Here is a 12,660-nt window from a genome sequence, read left to right as displayed (position 1 = left end):
ACTGTGTTTGTGGGCTTTGGGGGAAGTTTTAGGTACACTCTAAAAAAGTTTTTTTCAATGCTGTATTTCAAGCATCTCACAAATTCATTAACACCTCCTGTTTAATACACAGTTCAAATGATTCCTGACAAAACTGGCAGTCTAGAATTCTTACTAAAATCATGAATTCTGGAGCCACACTGCTCAGTTGGAATTCCAACTCCACCACTTAGTAAATGTGACCTTGAGCAAGGTACTTCCCTGCTAGAAAATGAAAATCAAATAGATCTACTCCTAGTACTGCTATGAGGATTAAATGAGATCATGCATGTTAAGCATTTACCCTAGTTCCTGACACATATAAATGTTTACATTATTACCAATTAGGGTGTCTTTAAAAAAAAATGTGTCAGAAAGCCTAAAATATTCACATGGACCATGGTGGAATGAATGATATTCCATATTTACTTTTTGGGCCAATGTAATTAGCATTCCTCAAATAGGACTCTTTGGCTCTCTATTAAAGGAAATGTAATATAACCCTAATCCTATCTGCCAATCCAAGCAAAATCCAAGTTAATCTTTGTTTATCATTGAGAAAAATACATCAGTAGTCAGACAATTCAAGAATAATATGGTAGTTTGATTTGCTCAAATAGATTCAAGATGCTTTCCTGAACCAGACCTTTTTTTTTTTCCTCAAAAATATTTAATTGGAGTGTTTTCTTCCTTGGTCTTTCAAATGTTAAGTAGCTTCCTTCAATACATGCCATATTTTTACTTATATTTGCATATAAACATTCCCACATGTCATTCTAATTAAAGCATTATTATTGATGATCATTTACTGTATTTACAGTGTGGCAGGCATTACTATGGCAGTCACATGAAACCTAATAATCCTCTACAGCATACTTTTGGAAGATTTTTACAATCATATATACTCCAGCGAATGCCATTCCATCTTATGAATTCTAGAAAAATGTAAACATCAGTTCATTCAGTGTTGTTAAACCAGGAGAGCTCTGTTACTTAGCACATCTATGCTTATCAGTATAATGATAAGGGATATTCATTACTGTTTTAAAATGTTAAATTATGTTCAGAATTGTTTCTGTGTTGTGTACCTTTTGTACTGTAATTCTTTGAATTTAATGGACTCAAGATATGTACAGTGATTTGCTATTTATTAAGAGTATTTTATTAAAGCATCCTATTAATTATTCTAAAACAATTGGCTGCCTGTAGCTAGTCTTACCCAGTATAACTAGCAACTGTGGGTTTGATGGGTTGTTTTTCTTTTTTTTTAATGTAATAGTGTTTTCCCTATCATTCATTATTCCGTTTCTCAGATATTTTTTGTTTGTTTGTTTAGTAGATTTTTGGAGTGTCAAATCACTGTATTACACTGGATTCATATTTCTCTGGTTTTTTTTTTTTTTTGGACATTGCAGGTGAAAGTAGGGAAGAAAAGTTAGGAGACTCTTTGCAAGATTTATACAGGGCATTGGAACAAGCCAGTCTGTCGCCTCTGGGAGAACATCGCATTTCAACCAAGATGGAATACAAACTATCCTTTATAAAGAGATGTAATGATCCTGTGATGAATGAAAAACTACACAGGCTGAGAATTCTCAAAAGCACTTTAAAGGTAAGATATGAAATGGAAGGAGACATTCGTTTTAAGAGATTCATTCCTGAAAAAATCGATTATCAGATACTCTAAGGGACAAAATGGGAGGGGGATAAATAGAACAAATGTAATAAGTGTATTTGGCCAAAAGGAAATAATCTTAGCTTTATATTAACATCTCAGAGCATGCACAGACTACACATTATGTGACTTAGTTCTAGCAGAAAACAGGATGTAATTTTTTTTTTCCCAAAAATGTAGGGCTAGTGTTATTCCTCAGTCTTTTGTTTTCCTAAGATAAATATGCCATGTTGTAGAATTGATACAGTTATTAAAAGAGCACAGCATTCATGCAGGGGTGGGTGCTAAAAGGGTTTGAGATATTTTATGAATATCTCTTGTAGCACATTTGGAGTGAAGCCACATTGTTTCATATCCCGTGTGGAAATTTTATAATTGTGCTGTATACATTAGCAGTTCCCAACTCACGTGTTACTTTTTTCTTACACATTTCCATAAGCACTTACATTGTCTCCAGTCTTCTTATGCCACCCCCAGATTGGGGAGGAGGTGGTGAGGAAAGGGAAACAGGCAGGAAGTTGAAGAAGGAGCCAGAAAAGTCAGCCCCCTCACTGTGTGTCTCAGTGGAGAGAGCCTGCCATACATACTCTCCCTAATCAGACCATGCACCCTGAAAAACTCAAAACCAGAAAAGAACTGTCATACCAAGTTTGTGATGCAGTCATTTCAAGAAATAAAAGGTCAGAGAGTTCGTTTGGAAAATATTTCAGATCCATAGTCTACTGCTGAGGTTTCATAATTTTGAGACAGAGTACCAAAGAGATCCTGGACTTCTCTAGTGGTTCAGATCAGATCAGTCGCTCAGTCGTGTCCAACTCTTTGCGACCCCATGAATCGCAGCACGCCAGGCCTCCCTGTCCATCACCAACTCCCGGAGTTCACTGAGACTCACGTCCATCGAGTCAGTGATGCCATCCAGCCATCTCATCCTCTGTCGTCCCCTTTCTCTTGCCCCTAATCCCTCCCAGCATCAGAGTCTTTTCCAATGAGTCAACTCTTTGCATGAGGTGGCCAAAGTACTGGAGTTTCAGTTTTAGCATCATTCCTTCCAAAGAACACCCAGGGCTGATCTCCTTCAGAATGGACGGGTTGGACCTCCTTGCAGTCCAAGGGACTCTCAAGAGTCTTCTCCAACACCACAGTTCAGAAGCATCAATTCTTTGGCGCTCAGCCTTCTTCACAGTCCAACTCTCACATCCATACATGACCACAGGAAAAACCATAGCCTTGACTAGACGGACCTTTGTTGGCAAAGTAATGTCTCTGCTTTTGAATATGCTATCTAGGTTGGTCACAACTTTCCTTCCAAGGAGTAAGCGTCTTTTAATTTCATGGCTGCAGTCACCATCTGCCGTGATTTTGGAGCCCAGAAAAATAAAGTCTGACACTGTTTCCACTGTTTCCCCTTCTATTTCCCATGAAGTGATGGGACCGGATGCCATGATCTTCGTTTTCTGAATGTTGAGCTTTAAGCCAACCTTTTCACTCTCCACTTTCACTTTCATCGAGAGGCTTTTTAGTTCCTCTTCACTTTCTGCCATAAGGGTGGTGTCATCTGCATATCTGAGGTTATTGATATTTCTCCCGGCAATCTTGATTCCAGCTTGTGTTTCTTCCAGTCCAGCGTTTCTCATGATGTACTCTGCATATAAGTTAAATAAACAGGGTGACAATATACAGCCTTGACGAACTCCTTTTCCTATTTGGAACCAGTCTGTTGTTCTATGTCCAGTTCTAACTGTTGCCTCCTGACCTGCATACAGATTTCTCAAGAGACAGATCAGGTGGTCTGGTATTCCCATCTCTTGAAGAATTTTCCATAGTTTATTGTGATCCACACAGTCAAAGGCTTTGGCATAGTGGTAAACAATCCACCTTCCAGTGCAGGAGACAGGTTCGATCCCTGGGTCGAGAAGATACCCTGGAAAAGGAAATGGCTACCACTCCAGTATTCTTGCCTGGGAGATTCCATGGAAAAAAGAGCCTGGTGGGCTACAGTTCACGGGGTCACAAAAGAGTTGAATATGACTTAGCAACTAAACAACAACCAAAGAGATAACAAAATAGGAAATGCATGATTTGAAAAAACTTCTGGTAGCCAGCAGCCAAGTTCTCATAGTCAGTTAGCTCTCAGTTGATATTCATGTGAATGGTGTTGCAAATCCATGGGACAACGTAATGACCTTTTGATAACTAAGACCAGAATTTTTAAAGAGCTTTAATATACATAGGAATAATTCTGGTGCCCAGCTAAGGTCCAGAGATATCCTTACTACCTCCCACTTCACCGAGCCCCCATTCTCATTCAGGTCCAAACTACCAACTGAGCATCTAGCAGGAGGAAATAGGACAATGCAAAAGTAACCCAAGACACAATGGGGTAAGCCCACTCAACAGCAGTGATCAAATGTTATGGGGACTTATAGAAATGAAGGAGAAAACATTTTTTCAGTTGTTTAAGGAAGGCTTGAAGAAATGAGAGGCGTATGAACTGGACATTAAAGGATGAGGAAAAGTTTCCATAGGCAGAGATGGGAAACAGGATAGGGTCCAAAGGAAAAATAAACCAGGGTGCCTACATGTAGAAAAAAGTACCTGAGGATTTGAGTCTAAATAGTGAGTTTGAGTATCCAGTGAACCAGTGAAGTTGTTCAGTCATGTCCGACTCTGCAATCCCATGGACTGTAGCCTACCAGTCTCCTCCATCCATGGAATTTTCCAGGTAAGAGTACTGGAGTGGGTTGCCATTTCCTTCTCCAGGGGATCTTCCCGACCCAGGGATCGAACCCAGGTCTCCCACATTGCAGGCAGACACTTTACCATCTGAGCTACCAGGGAAGCCTGAGTTTGAGTATAACAGAGCTGTTTCTTCTGGGCTTTTGCCTGTTAACTCTTTAGTTAAAATCTGAAGAAAATTGTCCCTTTTGTAACTCTTGAATCCTTTTATTTTTCAGGCCAGAGAAGGGGAAGTAGCCATTATCGATAAAGTACTAGACAATCCAGACTTGACATCGAAAGAATTCCAGCAGTGGAAGCAGATGTACCTCGATCTTTTCTTGGATATCTGTCAAAATACCACCTCAAATGACCCATTAAGCATTTCTTCTGAAGTAGATGTAATCACTTCCTCTCTCACACACACTCATTCATACATTGAAACGCATGTGTAAGTGTATTGTGCCGTCTGGCCATTTGGTACCTTCTGGTACTTTGAACAAGTATATAAGGTAGTTTTTATATCAACGTGTGGGACACGTTGACATGCTATACTTTAATGTTACCATTATATGAAACAAACCCTATATGGTCATAATACCACTGTCTTTAATGAGCATTTGTATATTTTATATGCAGTTAGTGCTCAGCTTATGTTTACCATGTGCAAAATCAACTGTCTTCAATGATTTAAAATTAACTTTTGCAAACAACCCTGAAGACAGGTGGTCTTCAAGTAGAAAAAAAAAAACACAAAAAGGCGGTTTTCTATCTAAGGTCATCTTTTCTCCCTTTAATTTTATATAAACAAGACTTCAAAACTAAGTCACATTTTTTCAGGTGCAGACATCCTTGTGGGTGGGAAAGAATTTAAACCTTTTTTATATTTATTAAAATGTTCTAAGGATTTTCTTAAACATTGCACAAAGTTTAATGCTGTAGTTTTATTTTTGTGAAATGTAGATGCGCATACATACAAGAGTTAAGCAAAATAGAAGAGCATCAACATAAGAAAAGTTCAGGTATCAAATATTCGTCTTAATAGTCTATTAACTTGTGAAAGCTGGTTAATGGAAATACTATTCCATATCCATGGGGACACTCAATGGTGTATCAGGGCAAAGCTTTGTAAGATGTTTTTGTAACTGAGACCAAAATTGAAGATAGAGCTGCTTTATTTTCTTGGTTTAAATCTTCCTTTATTTTTGTAGTGATGAAATGCTGATTGTGTACAGAGGAATTTGAGAGTGAATTTTTTAAAACACACTTAACTCACCCAGAAAGGCAGCTAACATATATATATATATAATTTCAGCCCAAACTCATGTTTTTAAACTCCAACTCCTAAAAACCTACAAGGTATAAACGGAAATGAATCAACTTCCCAGTTAGTGTCCAGTTTTCCCCCAGTCCGTTAGTGAAACTTATGTAATTATACTTCAGGCAGGGAAGTAAAATATGTTTGGTTTCAGGCTGATGTGTGTTCTAATATAGAGAACAATGTTGAAAACGAAAAATGTACCTCTCTCCTGAGGAGCAAGAAGATGATGGTCATTCAGAGAGATATTACATTGAACTATATGATAGAAACAATTTTGAGAGGTTTTTCCTAGTTTCATGATTTGTTCTATAGAGTGGATAAAGTCTATGAAAAAAATCCTCTTCATATATTTCCATTTATAAGCATCTCATTTTTGAAAAGTGATCACAGCATGATAATGACTGTGCTGCTTTTTAGTGTCTGGCTGCATAACGTACAAGTCACAATTTGCTGGGTTTTGGTTTGGTTTTGTTTTTTTTCTTTAGAAGGAGGAAGAGACCCTCCTTTACTATTCTATATCCTGAAATCTACTTCTAATCAGCTTTATACTGTTGCCTGTACAGCTCAGTGAATGTACTTTCATCTCTAAGCGTTCAGATATCTGCCAGTGACTATTTTTGCTGTAGAGAAGAAAGTAAAAACTCCACAGCAAGGATCTTTTTCTTTGCTTTTGAAACCACCACTGAATCACTATCGTTTTGCAGACTTTGCACAACTGTACAGGAGAGTGGCCTTTCTACAGCACATTTTCAGTAATCCTATATTTAGTCAAAGTGGATGAGAAATCATGTATTAATGTTTGTATGGAATTTGGGGTCCAGTGTAATATTTTTATCATTTAAAAAAACCTATTTGTAAAAACATTTATTTACTGCATGGATATTGACGCACATTAAATTTGTGGGATTTTGTATATGTTAAAAAAAAAAAAAAAAGGCAAAAAAAAAAAAAAGAAACCTCTTGTCCTAAAATGAATTGTGCTTGTTACAGGTGTTTAGACTTGTTGATGTTTACTAGGCCAAATGTGTACATTTACTTAAAAATATCTGTACCTGATGGATGTGTCGTGGATACAGTGGCCAGATTGTGCCCCTGTCAACAGCGAGCAGTTGATGGAAAGACTAGCTGTGTTGCTACTAAGCGGCTTTTACTTTGGTGAAGTTGGCTCTGTTGTTTTAAATGGTAAAAAGTAAACTAATGAATTTTAAAAGACTCGTGGCTAGCTTAGCATGAAAGAGACCTTTAACGCTATATATCTGTACATTTTATTGCATTAGTTTCAAATCTAGGAGAGAGGCGGCACTGTAAACTGAAGTCAAATAAATTCAGCTCTTAATGAATCCTTATAAAGCACCTATTTTATTCATGCAATCCACATCACATTTCTTTGTGACCGAATCACACGCCACCCCACCACCCCCAGTTACAAGTTTTAACTTTGTCACTCCACTGTGGTATAAGCCAGAAGAGGCAATGTCCAGTATATACAAGAATCTTCTCTGAAATCCTGCAAAATCAAGTTGGTTTCCCATTTACCTGACACAAACTTTAAAATTTCACCTGCTGCTCTTTCCTTTCTCTGTGATTCTTTTGGGAAGGTGGGGTAGAAGGTCTAGGAGGCAGGGTACCATCAAAAATAAACTTAAAAAAAATTTTTTTTACAAGTATTACCTACAGCGTATCTGCCGAATGAACGTTTAAAGAGGATAAAAGAAATAGGGGTTTTGTTAGCTGCTGCTGCTGCTGCTAAGTCACTAAAGTCATGTCCAACTCTGTGCGACCCTATGGACTGGAACCCACCAGGCTCCTCTGTCCATGGGATTCTCCAGGCAAGAATACTGGAGTGGATTGCCATTTCCTCCTCCAAAGGATCTTCCGGACCAAGGGATAGAACCACTTCTCTTATGTCTCCAGCATTGGCAGGCACTAGAGCCACCTGGGAAGCCCCGTTAAATGTTCCACTAAATCAGAGAAGCCGGATTATTATGGCTAAAGTGAAGTGAAAGTGAAGTCGCTGAGTCGTGTTTGACTCTTTGCGACCCATGGACTGTAGCCTACTAGGCTCCTCTGTCCATGGGATTTTCCAGGCAATAGTCCTGGAGTGGATTGCCATTTCCTTCTCCAGGGGATCTTCCCAACCCAGGGATCGAACCCGGGTCTCCCGCATTGTAAACAGACACTTTACCATCTGAGCCACCAGGGAAGTTATTGTGGCTAAGGGCTGCACAAATAAAACCAATAAGCTGCCAAAAGTCAGAGCAAAAGCAGACTAGGGTAAGTAAGGATGAAGTACAGAAAAACTTAACCTAGGTTATTTTCTCCAAAAATAAAGTGCTTTCTAGTAGATTTTTTTTTCTCAGTTCCGTATGTATATTAAACCGTCAAAGCAGAACTATAACCATGATTCTGTATCATAAAATCATAGTTCTCCTTACAATGATTGCATGTTTTTTAACCAAGGCACTTTCCCATCACTATTTATTCAGATAATGCCATCTTCTAGAACCATTCATTACAGTCATTATACCTAACAATTTTCTGGTCTGGCATATAACTTATTATTGTACGTTTTTTGGCTGTTTGGCACAAAAATAATCACTGTTTAGAACCTGGGAAACACTTTTAACTACAAGAGGGAAAACGGGGTCATATTTTATTTTTGAAAGTCCATCTCTAGCCCAACATGAGAATTTCTAGAAATGCCCAGCTCACTGGAGATGATTCATATATCCTAAATTTGATCCCTCCTGTCTCCCATTCTCAGAATAAGGGCAAATGTTTCTCTTTGGCCAAGTCTAGGAAAAGCCCACGACTTGCTCCTCCCTAGCCCCGAGGCTGCTTAACCCATTAAGCCCAGAACAAAATCCGGTGTCTCTCCCGGCTCTCCCTCCCTCTGCTCGTCCCCACCCTCTGCCAGCTGCAGCACTGCGCACTGCAGGCCGCTCCAGGCCCAGGGGAGCGCGCAGCCAATGTCCTCCCAGCGGTCCAGGTCGAGGTCATAGCCCACCACGTTGCGGGTGGGCACCTGACGTGAGTCTCGCCACTTGAGGCCGCCCAGTAGCAGCACCGTCTCCTCCACCAAGGCCAGCCCATAGCAAAAGCGGTCGTAGGGTAGCGGCCGCAGCCGAGTCCACTGGTCGGTGCCGGGGTCGTAGCGCTCGATCTCGGAGAAGGGCTCGTAGCGCCCCAGAAAGGCGAACACCGCGCCGCGCAGGGCGGCCATGTGGTGCCCGAAGCGGGCTGTGCCCATGGGCGCTCTCTTGCTCCACGTCTGCTCCCCGGGGGCCAGGGAGAACACGTCCCGGAGGCTGCTCGCGCCGCCGTCGCCTCTCCCCGCCTTGCCCCCGGAGATGTAAACGACGCCGCGATCCCCGACGGCGCCCGCGTGGCCGTGCAGAGCCCGCGGCAGCGCCCCGGCCGCCGTCCAGCGGTCCCGGCGCAGGTCATACATTTCCACCGAAGCCAGCGCTTGGCCGCCCGCGCCCAGGCCCCCGACGGCCAGGAGCCCCTCTCCCACGGCGCCGCACCAGAAATGGGCCCGTGCTTCCCGCATAGGGGGCACCGTCGTCCACACGTGGAAGCGCGGGTCGTAACGGTGCACTTGCGCCACGACAGCCATAGGGCCGTCCGCTGGGGGCGAGCAGGCGCCGCCAGACGGGCTCTCCCCGCCCAGGACGAACAGGAAGTTGCCCGCGACACACACGCTGTGCCCCAGCAGCTGAGCAGGCAGCCGCGTGAGGCTGCGCCAGCGGTGGTTGTACACGTCAAAGGCCACCACGTCCTGGGTGAGCTCCCACTCCTCCTCCTCCACCTGCTCCTCTTCCTCCTCCTCCTCCTCCTCCTCTCCCTCCTCTTCCTCCGGCTCCGGCTCCGGCGCGGCGCCCCTGCCCCGGGCTGCCCGCGGGGGGACCACGACTTCCTCAGTCACCACCTCCCGCCCCCGGCGCCCCCCGACCAACAAGATGCGTGTTTGAGGGCTCCGGACGCTGGTCTGCTCGCCCTGCATGAGCGGCTGGCGGGAGGGCGACGTGTGGTAGTTGAGGGCCTGGATGATGAGGCCCTTGACCCGGGCGGGCAGGGTGAGGCCGGAGCCCGAGTACACGCGCCGCAGCACGTCGGCGGGCACGAGGCCGAAGCGGACCCGCTCGAGTAGCTGGGTGCAGTGGGCCAGGCGTTCGGCCTCAGGCTCCTGCCGCAGCCAGGCCAGCGCCAGGCCCAGCAGCCGGGCCTCAGGCACCCGCGCCACGTCAGGGGCACCCAGCACGGCCCTCAGCGACGCGGGGTTGAGCTCCAGAAGGCCGGCCGGGCCCGCGCCCCGCGCCAGCAGCTCCCTCAGGTGGGTCACGATGCAGCGTTCGGCCGCGCTCAGCGTGTGCGCCAGGCCAAAGCGAGCCGCCACGTTGGCGGCGAAGCAGCAGTTCTCCAGGGCCAGCTGGCGCTCCAGGTAGCGGCCGCAAAGCCCCAGGGCCTCGGTGACCTGCAGGTAGCTGGCGGCCTCCAGCGTGTCCTCCACTGTGTCCATGGAGAGCGGCAGCCAGGCGGTGTAGATGAAGTCCAGCAGGCGCTGCAGGCCCGCCGCCGACGGCACGTGCAGGTGGATCACGCTCGCCTGGGATTCCCGGGTGTGACTCTTGAACAGAGCCCTGAAGTAGTCGCTGGAACACGCGAGGAGCGACCTGTGCGCCGGGAACTCGCTGCCCTCCGCCTCCAGCGTCACGTCGCACAGGAAGCCCTCGGCGCGCAGCGCCTGGTAGCCGGTGAGCAGCGAGCCGCCATGAGCTTTGCAGTAAGACAGGAAGTAACTCATGATGCCCAGGGCGGGAAGCTGCCGGGCCGGGGCTGGGGCCAGCCAGGCGCGGCCGGAGGCATCCCGGGACACGGAGCCCCCGGGCCCCCCGCGCTAGCCGAAGAGCCCCTAGCAAGGGTCCATTTTTGCCTGCTCAGCTTAAAGCCCAGGCCTCCTTCATACAGGTCCGCAGGTCTGCCCGTACCCTTCTCAGGGCAAATGTGGTAGGGAAACGATTTCCAGAAGCACCTAGTAGCGGAGAGCGCGGGGTTTGGAGTTTTCCGGGAGCTGCAGGGTTCGGTTTCGGCGGCTGCCGAGGCTGCCAGCGCGTTGCCCAAAACCCCCTCCCCGGCCCTGTTTGGGGAACCCACACCTGCGCGCCTGGGGCCGCAGTGGCCGCGCACCATCACCTGGAAGGGCGGAGCTGCGGATGGACTGACTCCCGAGGCGTGCTGGATCTCCGACGGCCCAGATGCACAGATGGGGCCGGACGAGGGCTGTCCGGGAAGTGCGGGGCGAGGGCTCTGACCTCCCGGGGGTGGACAAGGAGGGTTCTGCGGGCACCGGCGAGGGCTGGGGACAACTAACTAAGGGGCGGGGGGGGGTGAACTTGTTCCGCGCGGAGGATCAAATCAAAGCCTGGGGGATTAGGGAGGAGGGGCGCGGGTCAGCGCGACGGGTCGCAGGCGTGATTGGGCGCCACACATAACATGCCAGTAGCTCACAGTGACAGGAATAGCGCGCGGCCTCGGCCTCCCTGGCGCGCCCCGCCCCGCTCCCCGGCTGCTGGCTGAGAACCGAGGGCGCGGGAGGAAGCGGCCCGGCCTGGGACATGACTCTCGTGACCCGTCAAGCCGCCGGTCACCAGGGGGTCCCGGTAACCCGGCTGGGGGTGCGAAGAGCGCTCACCGGAGAGGCGCGAGTCGCGGGGACGCTGTGCTTGGTGGTGTCTGGGGAGGGGCGCCCGGCTGGACTGGAGGAGTGACGACCCCCTTCCCGGGGCTCCTGTGGCTAGGAAAAAAGCCCCTGGCTCGCAGCTTTCTGCTTAAGGAGGCCCTAATTAATCCTTCGGGAGCGGGGATTAAGCGGCGATTTTGCGCGCTGACACCCAGGAGCCCGCTACGCGCAGAGGAGCCGCTGGCCGGAATCTTGCCCGGGCGAATCCAGGCTCCCAGCCAGCGGCGCTCCGAAGCACGCCCCTCACCTGGACTCACCCTTGCGTGATGCTGGGCCTTACTCTGCGCCCTTCCCGAGGTCTCCCTGGCTTGTCTCACACTCCGCTTTCAGGAGTTTGCGCCCACCTCGCTCCCCGACCCAGGCTGAGTTCTTCCTTCCTGTTCTTAAACCCTGCCTCACCCATCCCTTGGCAAAGTGGACGAAGAAACTGTAGGTGACTTGGGTTTTCTGCTTTTGAATGACCACTTCCTTTAAGAAAATAAGGCTTTGCAGTTTCTCTCCCCGACTTTCCAGTGTATTAGTCGCTCAGTCGTGTCCGACTCTTTGTGACCCCATGGACTGTAGCCCGCCGGGTTCCTCCGTCCATGGAAATCTCCAGGCAAGAATACTGGAGTGGGTAGCCATTCCTTTCTCCAGGGGATCTTCCTGACTCAGGGATCGAACCCAGGTCTCCCTCACTGCGGGCAGATTCTTTACCATCTGAGCCGCCACGGAAGCTCCAGGCTTTCCAGGCTATGATCTAATTAAGGTCCGCCCCGTCCTCAGTGATGTGATAATGGGCAGTAAGGTTGAAAAGCTGGCAGAGGCTGCAGTTTCAAAGCGCCCCTCCTCAGGAAGTTATTTTTATAAGGTGCACCAAGCACAGAAATGATGGCTGCTGCTGCTGCTAAGTCGCTTCAGTCGTGTCCAACTCTGTGCGACCCCATAGACGGCAGCCCACCAGGCTCCACCGTCCCTAGGATTCTCCAGGCAAGAACACTGGAGTGGGTTGCCATTTCCTTCTCCAGAAATGATGGCTAAAACCACCCTAATCTTGAAACATTAGGAAAGCCTTTCTCCATCTCCAGCACCCTGCTGTTAAAGAACTAAACGATTAATATAACTGCCCTTTCTTGCCAATTTGGAAAATTCTGTGTGTTTTGCTTTCATCTAGAATTGATTTTTCTGTTTTCTAATACAACCTCTCTG

At 47.2% G+C, this 12,660-nt stretch overlaps 2 protein-coding genes across 5 annotated transcripts in view; one reads left to right on the top strand and one right to left on the bottom strand.

The window, feature by feature from the left end:
* Positions 1-6,685, top strand: part of CNKSR2 (connector enhancer of kinase suppressor of Ras 2) — a 286,598-nt gene extending 279,913 nt beyond the window's left edge. For all 4 annotated transcript variants that reach the window (XM_061407935.1, XM_061407936.1, XM_061407938.1 and 1 more), the window contains 2 exons: positions 1,434-1,630; positions 4,648-6,685. In XM_061407935.1, the coding sequence (XP_061263919.1) occupies positions 1,434-1,630; positions 4,648-4,863 (413 nt within the window). In that variant the 3' untranslated portion in view covers positions 4,864-6,685. The remainder of the gene's footprint in view (positions 1-1,433; positions 1,631-4,647) is intronic.
* Positions 6,686-7,069: 384 nt separating this feature from the next.
* On the bottom strand, positions 7,070-10,748 carry KLHL34 (kelch like family member 34). The gene has a single exon (XM_061407941.1). It carries the CDS (start codon positions 10,534-10,536, stop codon positions 8,569-8,571), a length of 1,968 nt encoding a protein of 655 aa, XP_061263925.1. The 5' UTR covers positions 10,537-10,748; the 3' UTR covers positions 7,070-8,568.
* Between the last annotated feature and the right edge of the window lie 1,912 nt (positions 10,749-12,660).

Source organism: Bos javanicus, chromosome X (assembly GCF_032452875.1).
Source record: "Bos javanicus breed banteng chromosome X, ARS-OSU_banteng_1.0, whole genome shotgun sequence".
Lineage (NCBI taxonomy): Eukaryota > Metazoa > Chordata > Mammalia > Artiodactyla > Bovidae > Bos > Bos javanicus.
Note: the sequence above shows the minus strand (reverse complement) of the source record. Positions and strands in the feature narration are given on the sequence as shown.